Genomic DNA, 27,135 nt, shown 5'->3' with positions numbered 1-27,135 from the left:
TTATCCAGCCTCATCAGACCAGGAGAGAGCGGTGAATCCTCCTTAACTTTCCTGCATCTTCGACGATTCCAGCTGCAGCAGCTACTTTCTGCACTTGAGGTGAGTCTGTTTTTCTCCCTCCTCAGACACAAAGGAAACGTTTATTTTATTATTATTTCTAATATGAGGAGACACTGAAAAGCGTGGGAAAGGATCTTCATCTCATCTCCACATACAAAAAAAATATTATTGGGTTATTTTCTTCGCTAAATGTATTATTATCGCCTAAAAATAATGGCTTTAAATCGATGTTCTGACTTGATCCAATAATTTTGGGTGACAGTCATGTTCAGTGAGTGGAGGCGTGGGACGTGTCAGTGAATACTAATCACTGTCAGTTGCTTCTCTCTCCTGCTTCTTTTTCTCCGTCGTTTACCCCCCCACGCGCCTCCCCCCCACGCGCGTGTGCTGTGTTCAAGGGAATCCCCAGAAATAAGTGATGGTGTAGCGATGTTGCAGGTCACATACGGATCCAATAGCATGTTAAATACAGTCTCAATTCATTACAGCCACTGTCCTGTTGTGTGTAGGTGTTGAAGCAGCCATGTGGAGCAGAGAGAGCGCTCCTCTACTTCTCCTCTGCCTGCTGGCGCTCACAGCTCTCTGGAAAACCAGGTGAGTCCTCTGATCAGGAGACGCCTTCAGTGATACAGCTGTGGGCCGAGGATCACTCACTTTGTCTCCGGGGACAGACCCGACTAGGTCTCTATATTTATATAGTTATGTAGGTTTTTTTTCCCTTCTTCTTCTTTCTCTCCACTCATTATCAGTGGACACACAATGTGCAGGAGAGGAGACAGTTACCGCCTCGGTCTGACCATAAAAATAACCTGCAGGGCATGTGGGTAATTATCGACTGCAGCCTATTGCAGCAGGCCTGCAATTCTCACTTCTGATGGTTTATCAGGTTATTTAATGTTGCATATTCCCCAGACAGCACACAAAATAAATTAAAACGTGATCTTAATTCAGGAAATAACAACCAATGCTACTATAGCCTACTATCAATGTTGGAAAAGCAATTGTAACCAAATGGACAAATAAATAAAATTAGTTTATTAAAATATTAGAAAAATAATTACATAGATTTCTGACCTTGATTTTTACTTAGGCTGCATCAGCCATTGTGGCATCAGGTGTTTAAGTGGTATAACCCAGAATGAGCCAACCAGAGGACTCAAAACACTGTGACTATAGTGTAAGAGGTCTGAGAGAATAAGGTCACAGAGTCCCTCTATGGCTCCACTATGAGTCAACCAATGTAGCTACAGTATAGATTCTGTTGATTTGTTTGTCACAGCAGACATTTTGAGATGTCTCAATAAGAAACACCCAGGTGTAAATAATAAAATTAATTAATATCAAATGTGGTTTCTGTTTAGCTAATTGCATTGTCCTGGTGTAGCTGAATGCTGGCTTACTAGCATGTTAAACTTCAACAACAATACAGACATCGTTAATGTTATTTCCAACACCTGTGCTTTCACAAGTGTCAAATGTCACAAATGTCTGCTGTGACAAAGGTCCACCCTCACGGGAGACACAGGAAAATTTAGGCTACACAACGACAACATGCTCCACCATTGCAGGGACCAGCATGGATGGAAACAAACACTGCATGCTGTTGCTCTTGAATTAGCTAGCTGCACAATTATTGGTGTTAAATTGTTACTTATTTTTTATTTATTTTAATATAAGAGCCAGCTATTTCTTTTGAGTGTGAGCTACCATGATGTGACATAGGCTACAACCAGGATAGCACAAGGCTCACTATGCAAAGGTAAAGTATGACAGTAGTTTTGAAAACATAGCCTATTGTTTTTCCTTTTGTTCAGCTAATGTTATGGCTAGCTAACAGTGGAGGGCTTGAAAACCAGATAGGTAGCTACTGAGAAAAAAGAAAAAGAAAGCTTCCAAGGTGAATTAATCAAAATTTGTAGATAAAAGTGCAAGTTTAAGTTAACATTTCCTACACCTTGTTTGATTTGTGCTTTTTCTGGTGTAGCCTATTGCCAACAGCCTAAACATTGTTGTAATCTGGTGTGGTGTTGTTGCACTGAACACTGATAAACCAAATTTAAGTCGGTCACATTAATGCAACACTTTTGCTCACTAATTATAGAAGTGTGGTCCAAACGGAAAATACATGGATGTAAAAAACGATTAATATTGTATAGCCTATATGTTTCTGCTTCAAGTGAAATATGCCCATTTATGCCTAAGGCTGTTACACCAGAGCTGGCGACAGTGGTAATTATGTCAAGCTTTAATGTTGTACCTTATCTGAATTTATTTACCATGAATCTCCAGCTCTGATTAAATTAGCATATTCAGTTGTGTTTTGGCTCTAAGATCAGATGGCTCACAAATGTTCTGCCTTGAACTGGGTCATCCATGTGGATGAGAAACAATGTGCATGTGTGTGTCTGTGTGGGCACGTATGAAGTCTCTGCCAGATAATAATGACCCCTTTTCTTTCCATAAATCAGGCCTCTGAGGAGGAACATGGTTATGAGTCTAAATACATTTAAAATTTAATCAGATTCCCCTTTGTTGAAAGTACGATGTCCATCAGATGTTCATGCTGTTGCTGTGTGTCTGTCGTCTAGATCGGTGAATGCCGACACCCAATCCGATGCCTTTAAAACCAACATCACCACATTCACACGGATCCTGGACAGACTGTTGGATGGATATGACAACCGTCTACGGCCTGGTCTCGGGGGTAAGGAAATTATGACCCATCAGTTATTAGAAATGTAGATGTTACACAACCTAACATTTTTTTTATAAAACACCAAATCTCTTTCAAGCCTTTGTCAATGGGGGATGGCTCATTTGGAGAGAGAACATTTCAGTTAGCATCAGGTTTTGTAGCACCAATAACCTTTGGCAGCGATCCCCTTAAGAATAAACTGACAAACACACACTGAACAAAACATTTAGGTTATGTAACACTCATTCCCCTTCCTGGAAATTAACAGCAGCCGAACCCCCCACATTTAACCTCGAGGAGGCCTGTTCATCGCTGCTTGAATTTCTCCATAAATTCCCAATGCACATTTGACATTATGATGCTTTGTAGTTGTGCTGCAAGGTTACAAAGATAGTTTAACTCAAGGGACATGTTTGAAATTATTTCACTGGTATGGTGTACAAATTATATTTGTTATATATGTATGTAGCATAGTTAAATGTTGTATTTTATTCATTGGTCTGTTTTTTTTTTAAATTTTTTTAGAAATAATATAATTACAGTATATGATTTTGAAGAGGTAGGTTCAATAAAATGCAGTAGTGCATTTTGATTGATTTTGTTGTATATTACTTAAAATATTCAATGATGTGTGCCAGAAATGTCTGATACTATTAGGGGAAAGATATTATAATATATATTTAAAGTAACTCCTGGAAGATTTGTATTTTCAGGTGCACAGATCAATTTTCCTTTTTGTGATCAGTGGCACAACAGCTTGTGTTGGTTCAGTCAGTGGAAATCTGCCAAACCTCTACTACAGTCTAAATACAACAGGAGTTCAAAGACACTTATAAAGAACATTTTCTCTCCGACATTTGAATCAACTATCAAATATCTTTATTTATTTGGGTATACATAAAGTATTGTGCAGTGGGATGTTGTAATTTTCTCCAGTGGCCTCAGTGCTTCTCTCTCCACCTCTCCCATCATACTCCATGTTTGGCATCTCATTTCCAGCTGGCCCCTCATCCCAAAGCTGAGCCCCTCCCTCAGGATTTGGTGCCATTTGAAATTCAAATTCCTGGGGCCATCAGCCCAGCCCAGGAGCTGCCATATGGGGAACAGACCTCCTTTAGCTTGGCAGTGCTCAGCCTGTACAACTGGACCTACAGTAATAGTGCTGCTAGTTTATTTTCTGTGTGGGGTTAGATTTAATCTAATCTATGGCCCGTTGTAGCTGCAGCGTAGCCCCAGTACACATCTCAACCTAAGTGATCATATTTCATGCCGTGTCTCGGTCATATATGATTTTACGTACCGACATTTATACTCAGTCCCTAGAGAATATAAACATTAGTATGTTTCTTGACACTTTTTGATTCAGCCCTGGAACTTACAAGATATCTGTGGTCCATTGGGAAATTTATCAATAAAACTTTATTGATTTTGACTGAAAGATTACCACCAACAGACAGACAGCTGTGTAGAAGTGATTGTGTTAAAGACAGACTCAGGAGAGATCTGCGATCTGAAAGAAAACACATAAATAAAACATTCAAACATAAATTAGACACTTACATCCAGAGTGTCTCAATGAGCACATCAATTTTTATCAGATTTGGCCCCAGTGGGAACCTAACAACCCCCCCCCCCCCCCACACACACACACACACACACACAGTGTAGTAACATACTGTATGCATTAATATACACTGGGCCGATATCGTGGGCCTGAACTGAGTCTAAAAAGGGAATTAAAATGACATCAGATGGAATTTTCCACGTCGTACACACATTAGATCTGTATGTCTCATCTGTGGGAAAAACATAGTAATGCTTCACTAGACTTTGGTTTGTAACACATTTGTAATGGCTGGAAAAGAGCCTCATCACAGCTGCACGAGTGTGTTCACTCATACATACTATATATTCAGGGATACACAATCAGGCCCTTTGATAGTTTTCATGGTTCAAGAAGCATGCCACAAAAAAGGAGGCTGAATCCCAAGAAATTCTCACTCCGTATGAATCATTAATTCAATAATTTATTTACAGCATCATTACAAATTACCTAGATACATATAGAGTATTTTACAAAATGTATTTCCCCTGCACATAATGCCATTTCTTTCTATATTCTGTCCCTGTAGTGCTTCTGTGACATGTGTCTCTATTTTACTCATCAGTATCAACATTTTTATCCAAAATAATAAGAACACCTGTGTTATACAATGCAATGAATCCACTATAATACATAAGCTAAGACACACATCTGTTTTTTTATAGATTGCATTAGACTGTACATGAAATAGTAAGATCCTATATCAAGGCTGAACATAGCGTTATTGTTTGGATGTTTTCACTATAGAGTAAGATGGTTGAATTTGCACTCAGGAGCATTTTGCTGTGTCTTATTGCATTGAACAAGAGATGTGAGTTTTACAGCCACTGAAAATCAAATGATGAAGATGGAAAAGATGAATCTAGGGCAGAGGTTTTCAAGATGAACCCACGTGTCCCCTTGGGGCCGCTGGAGGGTTTCAGGGGAGAGGGAAAAAACTACTGTAATTCAACAATGAATGAATTACTGTGTGGGTTGGGGCTGCACATTTCTCTTGGATTTATTTATAGCAAACACAATATAACCACAGCCATTTGATTGCTAAATAGGCCCATTGCTTTCAGAGGCAAAAACAGCTATCTAATATATCTAATACAGGGCCCATAATGTAACTATGGTGGACTAAATTGTAATCCTAACTGCTTTAATCCTGCATTTATTTTTCATACTTGTCATGTGCTTGGGTGTTGAGGCAATACCAAGCTCTTTTAAAATGCAGCAATTGGTGTCTGTCGCTTCCACTGAAATCAAGCCAGGCTGCAGAGTGGATGCAGAAAGCACAGTTGCTCCCACATCATCATTAGTGTGACTGCGAGGCAGCTCACTTTTGTTCACATTCACACTTCTGCTACTAATTTGTTTCTCACCCCAAAAATGTGTCACCTCACACCAACTTTACGCTCAGAGCTATACATTATATTCCTGCTTAAAAGGTGCACGCAGAGATAGAAAAAACACAAACTCAAATCAATGTTTTTATGTTATATTTTACAGCTGTCATTAACGAACGGAAAGGAGACTTATACCTCCAGTGAATACTAACTTTGCTTTATGTTGCCTGAATGTGTAAATTATTAAATAATTTGCCAATACTTCAGTGCTTTAAGGGTGCTGTTTGTAGCTATTTCGATGTTGCTACATTGTCAGTGTGAAATGAGGAAATTGATATTTCAGCAACCAGAGACAAACTCATTATATGAGATACACCTCTAAACAAACTGGTTTACTCTTTTCCTAAAGATCATACAAAAAGTGTAATAACTATGGTCTCATATCATAGCTACCTTTTCCTGTACTGATGTTACCATGCTAACCAACTAGCCGCAGCCCATTGAGTCACTTTCTAAAGGCGATTCACCATCACTGCGACTTCTCAATCATCAGCAAGAGACCACATGTAGAGAAAACTCAACAGCAACAAACAGCCCCTTTATAAAGTGCACTGTTCTCCTGGAGGGCTAAAAGCACAACCACTACACTGGAGTTTAAAACTGAGATGGAAGTTTTATATTATTCTTACCATTTATATCCACAGTGGTGCTCTGATTTGTTGTGTCTGCTCTGGCTAAAAGACGTCTGACATTGTTGAACATCTGTGTAGTTAGCACTGTGGGTGATATTGTGGTATCTTCTTGTTGAACTGAAACAGAGATAGTGATGCTGACTACACTTATGATAAACTTTCTGTAATTGCTGTGGAGTTGCCGTAATCATCAGCAGGCAAAGGAAACAGCAGTTTTGCATATTGTTAATATGTAAATGCTGCAATTAAATCTTAAGACAGTTTGATCAAGATAAAATCAGGCTCTGCAAACAAAGATTTCATCTCTCTGAACTGATGTCACTCACTCCCACTGGCTCGTCCTGTACTCCACCACTGGGGTTTTGCTGTTGCTCTTCATGTTCGCCCAAACTGGCAGGAGTTAAGTTGACATTTGGATGGTTGCACAGCGGGGTGCACAGATCCCAAACACAGGCAGGTTGTGTCTGACCGATTAAACACGGTTCAGCAGGCCCATCTACATCAAATGATTCGGATGATATGAAAAGCACATGTTTACAACTGTTCTTACTGAATAAATGAACTTAAGGTCTTGTACTTGTTCCTATAAATAGTGTCTAACGTCCTGAAGCATTAAATGCACTCTGGATATTTTTAAACAGTAAACCCGTATTTTTCCTGAGGGCTGTGTTTTTCTAGGTTTTCAGGATGCATTGCAAGGATGCATCATTTGTACAAATACAGTATGGTTAGTTGTGCTTGTGAATTCTCATGTAATGCAGATTTAACGGGAGCTGTCACTTGGTGGTGGATTTGATTTTCCAACGTCCTTGTTTGTTCTTTTTTACTTGTTTGTTGCGATATAGCAAAAATCATCCTCTGTCTGCGCTCACAGTAAATTAATTGAATAGTGTTGGTCAGCCATCACGGCCACCATGGGGAATTTCATATAACAAATGACAACAAAGAGTGTGTGAATACACACACAAACAACAAAAACAAATCCACTGCACCAAGCAAGGAATGAATAGAGAGAAAAAAAAGTTTCTTTAGTTTTTTTTTTTTTTTGGGATATGTGCCTTAATTATGAGTGGAGAGAGACAGGAAAGTCAGGGGATGACATGCAGCAACGGGCTGCTAGTAATTGGATTCAAACCCATCGCCACTGCAGTTGGGTCAAAACCTACAGGGTTTGTTCTCCCAAACAAAAACAAGAAATATTATTCCAGAAAAATCTCTATAATACAACGAAAATAAATAAACTGCTAAAAAAAAAAAAGAATAGTTCAACATTCATGGCATTCGTGTCTGAGCTCATTTACCTAGTCACTAAATATAAACATCATTTACACAAACTAATCATTATACAGTATATATTATATTTCAGACTCTGCAGGCATCTAAGTGCATTTTCTCACAATGCATGATGGTATTTAAAGCAGAAGTAAGCGGAATATTTGTGTTAATATAAGTCTTAAATAGTTATATCTTACGACAGCAATCACTTACATAGAGTGTTTGGTCTGAAACACGGGTCTGTCAGTCACTCTGCTCTGCTGTAAGCCGAGGAGAAAACGTTCCTTGTATCCTACAACCTTTATCCAATGAGGAGAGAGAACGGCATAAAGGGGCGGCCCTCTCTGTGTGTGCAGCCAAGGGATGCGCCTGAATGTGGTGACGTAGGGACGAGGGCGGGGGCTGCTAACTCCATCGTCTGACAAGAAGTTAGCCAAAATGACCGGATCGCTTACTTCTGCTTTAACTCTTTGATTTAATCTTGCTTATTGTTCTTGGACTAATTACTTTTTACACTATGTTGTGGATTTCCACTGACCAAAACACAATGGACTGTAGTTCACACATCAAAACACTCTTAATTTACTTAATAGTCTAAATTCCCTGATAATTTTATTTGCTTGAATTTGTGATATTAATAAAATTCACTCTGTATAGTGAATGACTTAAAGGGATAGTTCACCCAAAATTCAAATTTCACTCATTATCTACTCACCCGCATGTTGACTAAGGACTGGGAGTAGTTTCAGAGTCCTCCGTGCCTTCTCTGAGTTACAGGGGGGCTCAGCGCAGCACTGCATGTCCGTATGACGGTTGCGAATGGGCCTCACTTTTCTTTGTCCAAAAAGACACACCAAAAAAACATCCAAATACCTCCACACAGCTTGTCTGTAATGTCCCTCTTGTATTGAAGCCCCGACATGAGAAATTGTTCCGATAAAAATTAAATAAGTCTATATTTCAAGCTTGTTTGTAGCGGAAGCTCCCAGTGTCTAAGTTCACTGCTTTGCCTGTGTCTGTGCAAATCTCGCACGATTTGCATTGAGACCCAGTTCATGGCTCCGCAAATCGCGCGAGATTCCGGCAGAGCAACACTGGGAGCTTCCGCTACAAACAAGCTTAAAACATATACTTCAATACAAGAGGGACATTACAGACGAGCACTATGGAGGTATTTAGATGTTTTTTGGTGTGTCTTTTTGGACAAAGAAAAGTGAGGCCCATTCGCAACCGTCATATGTAACGCTATAACTCAGAGAAGGCACGGAGGCCTCTGAAACTTCTCCCAGCCCTTAGTGGACATGCGGGTGAGTAGATAATGAGTGAAATTTGAATTTTGGGTGAACTATCCCTTTAAGACAAAGCCTTAGAAGTTACTGTGTCTTTTAACAAGAACAAGCAGAGCACCATGACTGTGTTAAGTGTCAAACTTGTTTAAAATGTTGCCTTTATAAAGAACCTCTTTCTCTTTGAATAAGTCATAAACTGATTATTTAGAATCAGTCTGATCTGAACAAAGGCACCCCGACATATGTCTTGCTAAATGGATCACACCTATTACCCGGCAACCTGTCTCCTTGTGATTTACATCACCTTATAAATAGGAAAGCATTTCCATAATATGTCTTGTTAGAGAGACGTGGATGGCGGCCCGCCCTGCCATGCATGAGAGCACTTTACCTTCGAGTGATGATCTCTTTAGATTGTATGTGAGACACTGTTTGCTGTGTAGTACAGAGTGTAAAGTAAAACGTGAAAGCTTTTTGAATTGGCCGAGCATGAGGGATCGAGCTTCAGTAATTATTGAAAGAGACGGAGTGTAGAGAAAGCAAATGGACCTGATGCAGCAGAGCTGATGCAGTCGCACATTAGCACTTGAATGGGAAGCATAAGGCTTTGCTCTTCCTATCTGTCACATCAGTGTGAACATTTAGGAAAAATTTTATACGCTTTAAATCATAGCTTACATGTCACTGGGGCTCACTAAATTGAATCTTAGAGGAGCTGCCCAGTGCCAGTCAGATGTAGGTGGACTGAGTCTGTACAGGGTGCTGCTGTTGTTCCATCTGAGTGACCAACAAATGGAAATAAGTGGATCATCTAAATACTGTAGTTAAATCAAAACATGTTTTAAATATGCTATGTTTTAACTACACTCAGAAAGTTGGGCAATTCTTTCTGCTTGTTATTTCAAGTGCTACAATTTCCTGGCTGATTTGATGACACAGGTGGAAACTGCAGTTTGGTTTCATGCCTCATATGGTAGAAGTGGTTTTACACTCACCAGCAGGACACAGTTACCTCACTGAGACAGACTGAGGTGTGGAGCCTGCAGCTCTTCAGCCTCCTCTTCTATTTCTCTGCAACATTTCAAAACAAATCCTCTGTCAAAAAATGCAGAAAATAACAGTAGGTCACTGATTTCCTAAGAAGCAACACAATAAAAGCCCTCCTCCTCCTGTGTTGGCAGCTTTTAATGTGAAGCTGTGACAGAACTGAAGCCTCAGTTTCAGCAACATGAGGAGGTCATTTAAAACTCCACTACTTACACTATACAACTGCCAGGTAATGACTGAATATAAATACACAAAAATTAGACTATCAAAACTAAATTATTTCATGAAAATGCCATGGATAACCTGATGATAGCCAATATCTGAATTGCCCTGTTTTCTTTTTGAAATAATAAAAATAAAATCTCATCAGGAAGAAAACAGCTACATAAAAAAATGACACATTCCCCATGTCACTTCTCTTAAACTTTATCTTTTTGCAACGTTTTGACTTTGTTTTCTCCCTCATGTGGCGCTCTGATGCCTGAATTTTCTGTCTCTCATCCAGACAGGGTAACTGAGGTGAAGACAGACATCTACGTCACCAGCTTTGGACCAGTTTCAGACACAGACATGGTGAGAGCAAGATATCTGACATTTATTCATTGTGTGTTAAATAATTCATCCATATCTTGGTTGTTGTATAAACATATAGAGAACAGCACCATTCCAGTGGACCGCTGTGTCCTCTCTGTGTTCATACCTAGAGGAGGAAAACACACTTGTTTTTCTTTATCTCTCTAGTTTCATTACGGCTTTCCCTCCTTTCATAATTTCATCATCTCTCTTTCTTCCTTTCTCTTTCTTTCCTCTCCATCTCTCTTCACACACACAAACACACACATGCACACACACTCTATGATGCTGAAGTGGGACCAGTATACCTCACTACAGCACGACATCTATTCATCTGACAATTTTCATCTTATAAATTATTGAAAGTCCTCTTGTTATTCAAGTCACTCCTTTGTTTATCCTGGGCTTTCCTGTTTATCATTCTGAAACATGCACCCACCTTCACATCATATCATCAACGTCCCCCTCTATTGTTGAAGACCCATTTTCCAAGTGATTGATCTATTGATTTAATAGTTATGATGTAGAAGTTCAATGCAGTGGTCTCTGAAAGATATGTAAAGCAGAGAGGGCACTCTGTTGAACATAAAGCACCATTTATGCAGCACGGTCTCAGAGACGGACCAGTAAATGATCTCATGAAAATCCCAGATCGCTGTCCACTGAACTTCAGCCTGATGTCTCTTCTTCAAAATATCCTTCAACCAAACAGATGGACAGACAACAGCTGACAGCTGATCGGAGGTCATCGCTGTGTGAGCTGCTGTCACTGGAGCTTAGAGCCTAGAAATGTGTTTAATCAGCGCGGGTATAATCACTTCAGTAAATGCTCAGGTTTGAAAAATTATAATATTGGAATTTATTAATTGGTAAAATTAGCATATCATTTAGCAAAACAGGGCGAAGGCTGAAGCTGTATGATTTATTTCAGGGTCTGCCCCTGCACGCACACACGTCTCGTAAAAATGAGCAACAGCATGAAATATTCTCCCCTGACCTCATTGATTTATTCAGATACTGTAGAGCAATTCAGCTGATTGCTGAGGTGGCCACATGATGGGATTTATAAGATTTATAGGAGGTCCACTGACAGGCAGAGCTGGAAAAAAAAGAACAATAATTGGACAAGAAGAAGAAAATGAAGCAAAAACCATCAGATTCAGCTTCACAAGCTGAATAAGATGGTTTTTACTTCACAAGCTTGAGAGGTTTATTCAAACCTACAGGTTAAACCTGCTTTGTACTGACCAGCTGCAGTTTTAGAAATATCTTTTTTTTTTCAATCATTCTTACTGTAATGCCAACACAGTGCTCAAGTTTTACTTACAACTAATGGTATCTGCATTATTTATTCATTTATTTATTATTTGTTTATTTTTAATTTTCTGTTTTGGGGGCTGGATGATAGATGAGTAACATCTCTGCGTGTCTGACAGCAGCACAGTGTGTACTACTGTAGTAAATCAATGTATTGCACAGGCAATACCAGACAATGAAGGAATTCATTGTTTTTTTATGCAATTCTTTTTTGGTAATAACAGATCGTTGCTCAGGTTAGTAAACCGAGGGTATGTACAGTAATTATTACAGACCAACTCCCAGCTTCAGCTTTGACCAACATTTACCAAACTTTTAATCCTCATCTTAGATGAAATGATGTGTCATCTGCTCAGTTTCCTCACTATGTCACGTTTGTTGTAACCAATTCCCAGAGAAATACTTTGGTTGGTTAAATATGTCATAGATGACAAAAACAATGAAAACGAGACTAATATTGTGTAATAAACCACAATGACCTTGGATCTCGTTGGTCTTGGTTTTTCAGTGGGCAGCTTCAGTGTCCTGAGATCAAAATGTCAAGATGTCTTCTCAACTCTGTCAGAAAAAAAAACACTCAGGATGAATTTATCTCTCCCTCTCCCTCTCCCTCTCCCTCTCGCTCACTGTGTGTGAAATACACCAACACACACACACCCTGTCACATACACACATTTCACAGTGCACTGTGCTTTCTGCCCTAAATCCTCTCTGGTGTGGTTTCTTTTGACAACAGAGGATTGTAGGTCAAGGGGTTGTCTTGGCCTCAGAGCCAGCTTAGGAAAACACCGGCTCAGAGAGCTGTGTGGAGCGCGGAGAGCGCAGGCTTCACCTCCATGGAGCTTTGACAAATAGAGAGAGTCACACGATGCCCAGGCTTTAAAGTGTCATGTGAAGTCACTCGTGAAGAACTGCTGCTTGTAGCTGCCCATATAACTCTGTGGGGGAGAGTGCCATCTGTATTATTTTCCATATTTTTAAGTAAAAAGTAAAGGATTCATTTTCATACATGTGAAAGCTGAAACACTTAAACAGAGTTATATAGAGGATATAGAGGTAAGAGCTACTGAGCTGTAGAGTTTATATTTAATACATTTTTCTCCTCTGCCCATAGGAATACACCATAGATGTTTTTTTCCGGCAAAGCTGGAAGGATGAGAGGTTGAAATTTCATGGACCGATGAATATTTTGCCCCTCAACAACCTGATGGCGAGTAAGATCTGGACTCCAGACACCTTCTTCCACAACGGGAAAAAGTCTGTGGCTCATAACATGACCATGCCTAATAAACTGCTGAGGATCAAAGATGACGGGACGCTGTTGTACACCATGAGGTAACGCAAGCAGGAGCGAGTACTGAGAGAAAGTTCTGGTAACTGTGTTTATGTCTGAGACATTTTGGGAAATATGCTTAATCAATCTGATGGATGTCTGCTAAATTTGACAGCTGCTACATAAAACAACTTAGTGTGTTGATTAGTGAGCTGTTTCCTGTTCTTGTGCTTGGCTAAGCTAACTGCCTCCAAGCAACAAACCAAATAAGCGTATTTTTCCAAATGTCAAACTATTCCTCTACAAACTGACTTGAATGGAAAACACAGCCTCGCAGAAACACACACAGTAGTGACAGAAAATCCTGTTTGTTCAAATACATTTTTCTGTTGTTGTTTTTTTGTTTGCAACGAAGCATCTTTCTGTCATCATGCATTTCAAGAAAGTCAATCTGACAGATACAGTATTGAAAGATAATTTTGCAGTGGTTGAATAAAATGCTTTACATGTTACATACAGTGCAGTTTCTTATCACATAGCTGACCTGCAATCTCACCACAGTCACACTAGTTGTGATTTGTGCTGGTCTCTGCAGTACCTTGTTTACTTTGCTCTGCTGATTACAGTTAAGATGAATTATTTTTGTCTCAAGGCATTACAGATGGGAAGCATCTTGAATAGTGCATGAGGCTTGTGAGGTTTTTCTTTTTTTCTGTTCTTTACTCTCTCTCTTTTTTTTTTGAGACCATGCCTAATCTGTGCTGTTTACTTTTCATGCATTTGCAAAGTCTCCTTAATTTTCTGTGAATTGGATGCAGGTTAACTGTGCATGCAGAGTGCCCAATGCATCTGGAGGATTTCCCCATGGACTTTCATTCCTGTCCACTAAAATTTGGCAGCTGTGAGTAACTCTGATGATGATAGCGCCTGAGGGAACATTAAGTAAAATGCTATTTTCTAATTTCTTTTTTTTTCTTCTTCTCCTCACTGGTTCTTTGGCAAAAAGAGCAGCCTAAGAACCGAGTGAAGCTAGAATGCATGGCTCAGTTTTCTGGCAGTGGCCCCACAAGTTTTAATGAAATATGCAATGCATCAGCAATTAAACACATAGAGAATGACTGACAGATAAAAGACTGAGTGGAAATGTCACTGGGAACTAACTAACTAACTTAATTCATCCAAATATTTTTATTTTGTAAATTTAAACCTGTTTTGATCACAACTCTATTGCCATGGCTTCTTTACATTTGGATGAAGACCTTTTGCTTTAAGCTGCTTTTAAAAACAAGGTATTGTTACATATCAGAGCATCAGTACATGGTGGGTCATGTCTGAAATGCCTTGACTTCTCACATTCATTAAAATGCTCTATTTTTAATTTGAATGCATTTATGTGGTGACCTACAGGATTTACATTCAGCTCTTTAGTACATTAAACCTCCCAGCCGCGACAACGAAACAATGTCTAACACAACATGATTGGCAGCACATTTCAATAACTGAATATATTGAGGGGAAAAATCTGTTTTCCTGTCTCATCAGACATTCTTGGGTTAGCAGACAAGCTTTCAAAATTCATATTCAGTGTATGCTGTGACTGATTGAAAAGGCCAAATGTCACTATGCATGGATTGCTTGTTGGCATCTCACATCTTCAACCACTGAGAGATTTTTTTTTCTCTCTGACACAATCCTTTTTTCTCTAGAAACCCAGCATCAAACACAATGTAGTGGGGGCTTTTCATTTGGGTCACTGAAATAATTTCTCGAAAAATCATCAATAGCTGCAGCTGCCCCAGATTTATCCCCTATGGGTTTATCCTCTTCTCTCTTTTTAGATGCCTACACAATCTCAGAAGTGACTTATGCTTGGACTCGAAACGCCTCTGACTCTGTGGTAGTGGAAGGAGAAAGCTCCCGTCTGAACCAGTACGACCTGCTCGGACAAACAGTCGGACAAGACACCATCAAGTCGAGCACGGGTAAGCTTTTGTTGAGAACTGAACCAGCTCCACCTCATGACTTCTTCACCTGCTGCTCTTTAAATATTAGAAATTCTAAAAGCTTTGACCAAAATAACCTGGGATTTGCTGGATAGTTGCGTATAGCATTGAGTGGATATTTAATCGCTGAATCTTACTGTATACACAGCCTGTGTAAACTCACCAGTAATCTGGAAACTGCTTTATTTAAGGGATGGGGATATGAAATATCTCTGTTATCTCAGTTCCAAGCAGTTTCAGTATGAAAATCAAACTGTGAAGTTTGTGTGCTTGTTTGGGTGGATGTTGAACTTGCTCACCTCCTACATGTTGCAGGAGGCGGGGGTAGCTCACTGTGAAACGCTTGCAAAGTTTTGTCTTTTTGTTACTCACTTTATTTGGCTTGAGAAATGCAGAGAAACGTTGGTTCTGGCTTCCTCTGCATGACAAAGATTCAACAAAACAGGGATTTGGCATTCATGCATCTTGGATTCCCTGCTTTGCTCTGTATTGTGTTAATCTGCATTTAGCATGGCCCGGAGACCCAAACGCAGCATGACAGGTGAGCTGCTGCTGCGTTCGAATGCCGCGCACTTTCTTTGGATGGGCTTTAAACGGATGTCAATAAAAACAGAAGAGAGATGTTGACGCAGAACTAAGCATACCGCAGCACATCTGTCTGTTGTTGCCCAGACACTAACAGAGGAGCTCCGGGAGAAAAGAGCGGCTGCTGTGTTCTCCAGTGATTTAAATGTCTTCTCTTGGTGCCCAAAGACACAGGAATGTCTCACAAAAGTGCAGCGACGCATGAAATGACAAAGAAAATCTATGTTTTCAGCCCACAAAGTGAATGACTCGGTGTGCATTGAAAATGGGGCATTTCACTCAAATGGACCTGCAGCAGACATTAGCAAGTGAATCCAACAGTGACAAGCTCATTAGTGGGCTGGATAATTAACTTTGGTTATGTCTAGAGTTTTAAAACACACACTTAAAGCAGAAGGCACGAGAAAAAACAAGTTTTAAAACATATCTGGATTTTTTTTTTCTTAATGTATAGCTGTGTCTCAGTTCAGATGCTGCTTCATTGTGGTGGGACCATTTTTGAAGTTTTGCTCTCTTGATGGCTCCTTTAAATGTGGTCCTCCTTTTCACAAAGGCTTCAACAGGTGGATCCGTCGTGGCCCAACCTATCCTATACCTAACCTATTACTGTACATGGCAGTACTGAAGAGTGTGTGATAGCACATAATCACTGCACAGCACTTGACTATATGACAGCAGACCATGGAGACTGGGTCTCCTTAAGGATGCTGCCGTGTGCAGGGTTGTAGCTACACTCGTGTATAATGTTTTAAGTGAGTACAATGGTAATGAATGGATGGAACAGATATTTTCTCTGTTCTCGCATAACTATATTTCCTTAAATTGCAGAGTTCAGAGTGAGTTTATGCCACTGTCGGCACCCACTCATGACACGTCCTGACACAGCAGCGTTCATTAAATACGTTCATGTACAACACAGTAGAATGGGTTGCTCAGTGTATTACTACCTGCATATGATTCAGTTTGGAGGAACAGCTGGTAGCACCATCGAAGAATGATGTGCTGCTGTGGACAGTGCCACAAAACATGCTGTAGTCAATGCTCTGAAAAAAAAAACAGGATTAGTTTAAGGGTACGCTTTATTTTGAAAAAATTCACAGCTTTATCTTGTTGTCAGACAGGAGCTGTCCTCTGGGAGAGTGGCTAAAACATATTTTTACAGATGGTCCCATCTAGATCTTAATGGGGCGCACTGATCCAGATTGACTGTGGTTGCAGAGACGACTAAGTCCCTCAAACATGGGCAAGGTAGACCTCTTAGCATTGCTGCAGATTTTAAATGAGTCAGATGGAGGTGGTCTTTTCAGGCATCTCTAATGTCGGTGTATGTGTTTCATTGTAAACGTCACATGTGCTGTGACAGAAAGCTCGACAGGCATAGCAACAGTAACTAGGGGGGCCGACCATCCGCTCCTCCTCTTTTAGGCAGGAATGTGCTCTAGTCAAGACAATCAGCTGTCAAGTTATATTTATCTATAAAACACTTTCAACAAGCACATTGTTCACAAAGTGAATAGAGAAAACAAAGGACACAAATAGACATAAAAATAGGCTGTGGAGTAAAAGAAAGAGATAGTGAGGTCTAAAAATAGAAGCAACACATTTCATGCCAACACACTAACACAGATGCCAAGAAACGGGGCCAGATTTTGAGTGTGCGACTGTGTGTGTTAATGTGTGTGAAGATAAGGATGACACCGTTACTGTCCAGGAAGCGAGGAAGACCAGATCAATAGCTGGTTCCTGAGCTGTGGTAAATAACTCAGCCTAGGTTTAAATACTGAGACACTGAAGTCAGCAGGCTGTAGGCAGATGAGAGATGGTTGGCAGCTGTTTTCTTTCGCACGCTGGGAGTGACAAGGACTCTGACACACAGTGACTGGAGATTATATGATGGCAGTAATCAAATCAATCGTGAAGCCCATGTAACATGTTCAAAGTCTTTGTAATCAGTGCAGAAATGTCCAGGGAGCCATTGGAGAGAGAATAAGAGCAGACTGCAGAGTGACGTGTTCTTGTCGCCTGGTTTTCTAGTAGAAGAGGAAGTAGTTAGACCTGTGGATAATTATCGAAGTGACTGGAAAACAACATTTAAAAGAAGCTTTTCAGTTGTTACAGCAGTTCAAACAAGACAGATGTTTAATGTGAGTTGTTTCCTGCTTGGGAGAAGGAATTTGTCGTCTACCTTGTGCTGTTTACGGTTCATTTTAAGAGTAATTATGTCGGCAGCTATCACGTCACATAGCAAATTAAAATGGAAACACAAATTGTCTCTGCAATATGGTTCTCCTCGCTCTCGGAAAGGCTCCCTGCTGTGGCAACAAAGTGAAACAGAATGAAATACGTAGCACAGTGATAAATAACATGCAGGGACCATTGCAAATAATCCCCCAGTGGTTATTAACTTAGAAATAAACGCCCTCCAGGGTGCGTACAAACAGAGCGGAGCTGAAGCAGGTGGAGGCTGGGTGGAGTGGAGCAGCAGTAACAGAAGCAAGCACCACGTCAGCGCAGAGTGAATGTGAACCAACAAGGTGGTCTTTAAATAGGCCGCCAGATCAGTGCAGTGAGATGTGATGGCTGCGGATGCGGTTGGGTAACTGTCACAGCAGAAGGCAGAGACGGCGTTGCGCTATCAGTGGTTAATACGACACTAAAAGAGACGTTTTATCATCATCATACATGTCACTCAGGCTGCGAATGTGAGGATTGAGAATAACCGAGGACCTCCGAACAGATGAGGCAAATCTCCGCAGACAATTTTTTATCGCAGTTAGTGTTGCCACGGTAACGATGCATGTTGCCGTGGTGACATAAGCATAAACTAATCATAAAGTACTTATATAGCACTTTTCAAAACAGAAGTCACAAAGGGCTTAACAAGCTTTAAGAAAGACACATGAGAGACACGGGAGCTTCAGAAGCGATTCAAACCTGGGGGCTGAGACCCTTTAAAGATGGAAGAAAGAAATTGCTCTGATGTTCATATCTGTCTGTTTTTTTTCCTTATTTAATCTTTGCCTTTTTCTTGTGAAGTTCCTCACATTGCCAACATTTAATCAAATGAAACCGTCTGAGGAGGTTGGAGGTGAGGTCCTTTTAGTCATCTGTGGATGAATATGCTCATAAATCATAAACATAATCAAGCAGTGACGACGGGTTGCAGTGGTTAGTACAAATTAGTCTTTCTATTCTACAGTGGTGCTCATACTGCACAGATAATGACTGTATTTAAACTCAGGTTATGTGAACAGTAGTAAAACAGAAACTTAAGTGCCCTTGGTCGAGGTTGTAGTAGAAATAATAATAATGATGAGAATGATAAGGAAAAAAAAATCCATATTGCCATACTATGGGGACCTGGTTAAGCATAGCTACAAAATAAAGATATTCATGTAAAAATACGTCTCACACAGCCTGGAAGGGTTCCAGGGTTTGTTGTCTAAGTCAAGTGCAGAAGGTTTTGTGGTAGATGAGAAATCTGAAAGCACGTACGACTCTCTGTGTCAGTGAGCGACAGCACTGATCTAATTTTAGTCCCTTCTTTGCTGAGGAAAATGTGATGGAAGAAGCTTTTTGAAATACAGCTCTTGCAGGGTGATGATAGCAGTGATCACAATAATAGTGAAAAATGTGTAGGTGTGCTATAATTACCAGTCTGCTGTTTTCTTTTTCTTTTTTTAAACTACATTTTCACTAAATGGTATACGTATATGCATATGATTACCTTCAAATCTATATTGTATAATTTTAGTTTGATGAATCAGTTTTTATTTCTTCCAGGCAGGTTTTTATTAGTGCTGTTGTTCACTGGTGTGGACATTTAACAGGAGGAAATGTCCTCTGATCAGAGTGGATATGTGATTTATGAGAATGATGGTTACAAAAATGTTAAAAGTCTGTTACATTACAAGAGTTTGTTCCTGGTGGAAGACACTGACCTCGGGGTCATCACCTCCAGACTTAGTCTGTGATGTAGAGAGGGAAGTGGGCAGTTTGCAGAGCAGCACTGAGGGGACAGACATCGTCTTTATGTGCAGCAGCAGCAGCAGCAGCAGCAGCAGCAGCAGCAGCAGCAGCAGTGTGTACAGTGAGTCCTGCTTCTCTCTCAGGCTGCTCCAGTTTTCATTCCTGGAACTTTTTATGCTGATTTGTTTTTTCTTCTACAAGTATTTCAGGATAGTGTTGGTGAAAGCATTGAAAAAGGGCTAAAACCAGAGACCGTTGTGTGATATTCCTGTAGCATTAATGGAAACTAATAGAAACTAGAAAGCTGAATTTTACCAGTCATCTCAAATCTAATGCTTTACATTGCAACCATAAAAAATGTATGTACCATAGAAAAAGAGAGAGTGTCCCTGAGCCAAGTGCTCCACCAGTGCTCCCTTCAGGTATCAATTACCAGTATACAGTATTTCCCCAGTGACTGCATTCCACTATCAGGGGAATCCCTGCTTCAATTTCATTGAGTAAGAATATCCTTTCATGCACTAAATGCTCCTATCTAGGTTAAGTGCTGTATGATGCTTTGGTAGAAGGCAGCATGCCTGCCAGTGACTGCTCCTCTTGTTTAACTAGTCACTCCACATTATCTGATTGGCTGACTTTAAATTAATCATTCATTACTAGTGTGTCAGTGTTTGGTGTAGCGTACTTGCAAACTAGGTCATTTGGCACGAATGAATGTGCTCTCAGGCTTCACAGGGACGGACATCTTGCATAAGCCTGTGAACACACCAACACACTGTTACAAAAAACCTCACTCTTCAACTCTTCAGCCATACATGTATTTGTCACCAAGGTTGTGTTCAACGAGTCACTGACAAGTAGCAGTTGCCGTGATTCTCACTTGTTTTTGTTTGCAGCTAAAAACATTTTTATGTAACTACATCACACACAAACTCTCATGACTGAACACAACTGGATGTAGCAATGATTTACTTCATACACAGCGTGCATTTTATATTTCAGTGTAGTTTGTACTTTAAAAAGCAACAGTATCTGCTTATTTGGAAACAAGTAAACACCACAAAAGCTATCAGCATCTGCACTAGTTGATATAGTGAACAGGTGCCATTTAAACATCCAGCAGATATAGCACTATACATGAAGTTGTGTTCCTGGTCATTCATATTTCTTTCCAGCTTTGATTTCCACCTAATCCAGAGGAAAATATTTGACATATAAGCAGCTAAGTGTTCCACTGTAAATGTGTCTTACAGTGTGTTGTTGAGGAAGTAGCACTGAGTATAGGTTTTTCTCCAGGAACAGCTGCCTACTGAAGAAACACCAAACGAAAGCAGAGAGACTGAACCAAAACAGAGACTAAAGCAAGAAGCTGAAAGACTCTAAAACAGTCAACAGTGTATACAAACAGGAGGTCATGTTAATGTATAATATTGATCATAGCCACTTCAAGACATTATTGTTTTCGGTCAATATTTAGGTTCTACTTTCCAGTTAAGCATCAATTAGTATTTTCACTCACTATAACAGTAGCAGCTCTACTGATCTTTGAATTGATAATTCTCTGTGTTGGCTGAATGTGTTTGTAGTGGGTTGTTGGGAGTTTTTGCAGAAGTACTACATTGTGATGATGAGCCTGTTGGGGTGGGGGTGTGGAGTACCAGGGACAGTCAGACAACACTATGAAGCTGCATGATGGTAAATGTAGGGTGAAGACAGTCTCTCTATAAAAAACCGACTCAGTTACATTTTATTATCGCAAGACTTCAAGAAGTGATCAAACTCTTTCCAGAAAATACTCAAAAAATAAGGAGTTTACATTCAAGTGGCTTCAACCACGTGTTATTACTGTATCAGCATGACAACAAACATCCTCGACCTTTTCCAACCACGAGCCACTTGAAGATCTCAGAAACGTTGGTGGTCCACATCTGTTTTCAGTTCAGTTCAGTTCAGAAAACTTTATTATCCCCCGAGGGGGCAATTTGTTGTGCGACAGGCAGAACAACACAAAAACACAAACAAGTCAAATACAAAACAAAACAAGTGCTGCTCTGCTGCCGCGTGTCGCCTCACCAGCGCCTACTGCATTTTACCTAAATAGATTACAGTAGTTGATCTTCTTCACCTCTGTGACATGGGTAGAGGGTTGTCGTCCATTGTTTGGGAACCACTGCTCAAACCTTTGCCTCATCATAAAAGGGTTCGTTTTCATCATTTTATTTGTAGCATACAGTATATCTCTGCTTCAAATAAAACACACCCATGGGTTGTGTCATAGAGTTAGGTGCTACATGAGATCTTCTCCTTGGCTGTAGTCATTCAGTTTGATATAAGACTTTTATAAGCTTCCAAACTTTATGGAAGTCTTTCCACTTGATTTTCTTGTACAGTATACAATATACCGACTTACATTAACAGACAAAATATACTGTAGCAGCAATTACTACATGTAACACCACATTGACAAACCGTTTTGACCTGATGGATCAATTCTCACTTAGACTCTGATTACAAAGCTTGTTGCCTGTGCCCTCTGTCGGACAGTTGAACGCGTGAGGTATTCCTGTGGTGTGTTAGCCACCAACCGTGTTTCTTACATCTGTAGGATACACAATGCGATTACCATCTTCATGCTATAATTACTGTCTCTCCTCTTGGTGAAGCGATCACCGGCTTCTCTAGAGGAAATTCAGCCACATACAGTGAATTCCTTGCTTGTACATGTACATCCTCCTCCTCCCCCATCCACAACACAGGCAACGGGGCTGGCATGCAAATTAAATTACAGAAGATATAGAGCTCCATAGGGTGCAGAGAGTGTGCGCTCGATTCCTCTAAATTCCAGTGGCTGAGTTAGTGTATAGCGCTTTGTGTGCGTGCGTGCGTGTGTGTGTGTGTGTGTGTGTGTGTGTGTGTGTGTGTAGTGACAGGGGGAATTGGTCCTCACATAACTGCTAGAAATACAGGCAATACAACTACACTGCCATAAAAGAAAGAGGGAATAAAATATCTTTTGGGATTAGTCCTTGGAATTGACACCCCCCCCACCCCCCCCACTGCTGAAAAGGACTTTCCTCTTGCCAAGTGGCAGCGTGTATCAAGGCCTTCATTTCAGAATTGCAGGAAATGAGCTATGTTTCTCTGTTCTGTTGCCATGGGTAACACATCTTTTTCTTCTCGTGTCTAATCTTGGCTTCTCTTTGAGATATCTTCTATTTGGCCTGCCTGCTGCTGCAGCGCTGGCACTGTTTCACGGCCTTGTCAGCTATTAGGCTTTGGTCGGTGGCTAGGAAATCATGCTGCCTACTTTTCTATGTACAGATGGATTATTATGACAAATATGTGCTGTTAACAGCTGAAGTACACTGTCTAATCTATGTAGAAGACTGGGCTGGCTTATTGAAGCTGCATCCTTCAAGTTCCTTATCCACATTATCAACATTTTTCTACTGATATAATATGGACATAAAGGAAGGTTGCACGCGCATACTAATATGACTGTTATAAGGAAATCCTATGTTCAAAGTAGTGTTCAAACACATTCACACAGCCATTATAGCCTTCACTTTATGTGTGTGTGTGTTTTTTTATGATTTTAATCATAAATAACATGTATAGCAAAACATACAGGAAAGAATTGAAGGATTTAGTTGCCATGTTTGAGGCAGGTGGAATCTCCTCCCTCCACTTTAATAATAATGATTTAGCTTTTAATTCTAATAAATCAGTAGCCTATAGTTCACGCTTTTTTTCCAGACAATAACAATAATGTGTTATATCTGTGCACAATACCAGAAACTGTCAGTGCACAACTGGGTAGATAAAATAATGAGAGATTAGTAAAAGATGGACAATAAATATTTATACAATGTGGGCAAGCAGATGTATACTGTTTTTGTTTTTTTGTTTTTTTTTACTTTACTGAAGTTTATTCTATCTCATTAGAAGTCAAAGGAAATATTGCACTTTTCACTCTACTACCATTAAAATTTACAGCTGCTATTTACTTATTCATATTTTAAGTATAAGGCATTATCAGCTTTTAAAATGCGATACATTGTTAAAGATTAAATCTCCCATTAAAAGTATCTTCAGTTCAACCAGCTACATCATTAATAAACAATGCAGTATTACTCACTGAACAGTCTTATCTGCATTGAGGGTTTTACTTTTGAATCTCTGAAATTTAGTAATCATATTTTAACTAAATTAACATTTTCAATGCCAACCTTTCACTAACAGTGGAGTAAGTGAAAACATCACTTCCAACACTGTTTATGTGTTGTGAGGAGTATCGATTAATCTGGGAAAAATGTTTTCTGAAGCCCCCAAATAAATCTGATAAATGGTCTGAGGTGGATCACCGGAGTCGGCACCTAAAAGTCAGAGAGAAGAGATGCTACCAGACATTTGTGGTCCACTGCTTTGCCATCAGCCAGTACTACTGTAGCATAACACATCTGGATGTCCAACCCAGCTGTGAGTTGTCCAGTTGCATTGTGGGTAATGAAAACTCCACATTTTGACAATGAATAAAAAGAATGATGCAGCTGGTTCTGCTGCATCCATAACGGGCTGTACAGTTGGAGATTCCTGTTTATAATCAGTACATCATTAAAATGCAGCACCACATTGTAATTGGTAGCAGAAGCAGGCGTGGTGATACTGTTTCTTTTTTTTTGTTTGTTTTTGTTTTTTTAATTGACCCTGAATCTTGTGTCAACAGGTGAATACACTGTGATGATGGCTCATTTCCACCTGAAGAGGAAGATCGGCTACTTTGTCATCCAGACGTATCTCCCGTGCATCATGACCGTCATTCTTTCCCAAGTGTCCTTCTGGCTGAACAGAGAGTCGGTGCCAGCTCGGACTGTGTTTGGTAAGTATTTGACTTTATCACTGATGACTACAGTGTTCTATTCTATCTATTGTTGTTTGTCTGTTTATTGTGGGGGGCAATAAGCCTGTGTCTTATTGAAACAACCCAATTCCCAACAGCACTCATGTAATTTTAGCCCAGTGTTATAAATGTGTGATCTCAACACACATGATGGGACATGGAGGTCCTCCCAGCCTCTGTCAGCACGAGGGATGAAAACAGCAAACGGTTGAAACTTGATGACAAATGCAGGAGAAAACAGGATAAAGAAAAAAGAGGAAACATTTCTCGATGCTTCAGTGCTTTTTCAATCTAGTTGGACAAGCTGCTGCTGCTGGACTTGTTTGTAAGCCGAGTGGAACTAATGGCAGTGACCTCAGAGTGACCAGCTCACAGAGGAAAAAACAGGTACAGAAGTCAAGAATAAACTGGGCCAACAAACCCAAAGCTACCAAACAGTTAATGCATAACTGAAGGTCAGTGGTTATTAGTGCAGAGTAGGCTAATAGTAACCTTACACTGTAAAGGCACGAAGCGCACTAATGACTAACACTGTTATCCTAGAAAGGGTAAAACAGTCGCTTTGAGAAGAGAGTGACAGTGCAAGTGACGCATTCTTATGATTTATCTTCTTTGTTATGTATATACTGTATCTGTCTGTTATTTCCATCTGAACCTCGTGATAACTATCTAATAAAATACTGTTTTCCTCTCGTACCTCCAGGTGTAACCACCGTCCTCACAATGACTACACTCAGTATAAGTGCGAGGAACTCCCTCCCCAAGGTCGCTTATGCCACTGCCATGGACTGGTTCATTGCCGTCTGCTACGCCTTTGTCTTCTCCGCTTTGATTGAGTTTGCCACTGTCAATTACTTCACAAAGCGAGGCTGGGCTTGGGATGGAAAGAGTGTAGTGAATGACAAGGTAATGAGGACAAAAACATGTCTTTTTGATAGGCTCCGTTTTCAAAGAGAATTCATTAGCATTGTACAGAGGAAGGCAACACTTGCATATTGGAAATCGGAGGTTTAAAATCATTTGTTAGATGCTGAGGGGAGCCGTGATAATGGCTGCTTAAACCCTCCACAAACCAAACTCCAACATGAGAACATGTACGTTTGAAAGAACAAGACGACTGATTAGTTCTGCAGTATTAGTATTCCAGAGGAAAATGGTTTTAAACCTTTAAGTGCCACCAGTGCACTCTTCTCGTTTAGCTACGATGTGCCCCACGGGCCGGCAAAGCACTTATGGCCTACTGCTGCAGGACAGTGACTCTGTTTCTACCACTGTGGTAATGTAGCTGTCAAGACAAATCTTACAGGATAGACATAGATTCACAATAGTGTTATATTGCAGAGACTAAAATTAATAGTAAGTCAAATATATGTATTCATGTAAATACACCACTTTAGATGCGGGCCGAGTGTACAATGGATTACTATGTTTATCAAGGGTAATTGACTCATATTACATTTTTGTTTAAATTTCATTTACATTACTACATTGAATGTGTTACAAACTTGATTTCATGTAAAGGTTTGAAATGCAGATGAATAGCAGCACATGTGAACACATGTCATCTCAACATTTAGCTAGAGATCTGAACTGAAAAACAGGTTTAAGAAATGTACAAATTATAAAGTGTATTCAGAAAAAACAACTTAAACAGATCATGTGACTTTTTTTCATTTGGTTTTTTACATGGTGTAGCCAGAACAGCAGAAATCTCTTACAGAGAAATAAAAACTGAGATTAAAAAAATATCCATTCTTTTTTTAAAGAGATAATTGTAAAACTGAAATGTTCACCTTTTTTTTTTTTTTTTTTTTTTACTATGAAGCTGTATATAATATACTGTACCTGACAGACCTTTTAGAAGAGTTTGTCTTATCTCCATTTCAGGGGCAGTTTTATGGTCTGTTAATGTATACTGCTTCCTACTCTCTGTGACTGACTGCAAAGCTGTATATCAGCCAATCTGCAGTTTGCTATAAACCTCCATAATAGCTGCAAAGCTGAAAAAGTGTGGAAAGTTACAGAGTGACCTCAACAAGCTGTTGACATATGTGGCCGTCGCTGTTCCTCATTCTGACACTGCACAATGTGCTACATCCATTACTAGGACTGGCCCATTGCCACGGCGCCGCTTCATTTACATGTGCTTCAGATTCATGGGTAGATGGTGACAGGTGAGGTTGCTTTTGCCTAATCCTTGTTGTGTTTTCACAGAAAAAAGAGAGGGCGTCTGTCGTCAAGAAGAATAACGCCTACGCTGTAGCAGTGGCCAACTACGCGCCTAACATTACCAAGGACTCCAGCACGCTTCCAACCATCGCCAAAGGTGGCGCTCCGGAGCCCAACAAGGCCAAAGCAGACGGAAAAGCCCCAGAAAGCAAGAAGACATTCAACAGTGTTAGCAAAATTGACAGGATGTCAAGGGTTTTGTTTCCAGTTCTCTTTGGCAGCTTCAACCTGGTTTACTGGGCCACCTACTTAAACAGAGAACCCATTATAAAGGATATGGTTCCCTCTAATTAG

The 27,135-nt window shown here is 40.1% G+C and overlaps 1 protein-coding gene across 1 annotated transcript; it reads left to right on the top strand.

Annotated features, from left to right (window-relative positions):
• Window positions 1-583: 583 nt before the first annotated feature.
• Window positions 584-27,135, top strand: gabra2b (gamma-aminobutyric acid type A receptor subunit alpha2b; the record flags this gene model as incomplete). The annotated part of the gene is made up of 9 exons (XM_083981269.1): window positions 584-654; window positions 2,649-2,764; window positions 10,498-10,565; window positions 12,997-13,217; window positions 13,974-14,056; window positions 14,994-15,137; window positions 24,439-24,591; window positions 25,316-25,518; window positions 26,827-27,135. 9 exons carry the CDS (start codon window positions 584-586, stop codon window positions 27,133-27,135), a joined length of 1,368 nt encoding a protein of 455 aa, XP_083837395.1.

This window comes from Trachurus trachurus, assembly GCF_905171665.1.
Source record: "Trachurus trachurus genome assembly, chromosome: 10".
NCBI classification, from domain to species: domain Eukaryota; kingdom Metazoa; phylum Chordata; class Actinopteri; order Carangiformes; family Carangidae; genus Trachurus; species Trachurus trachurus.
The sequence above is the reverse complement of the archived record's forward strand: the minus strand, read 5'-3'. Positions and strand labels throughout refer to the sequence as shown.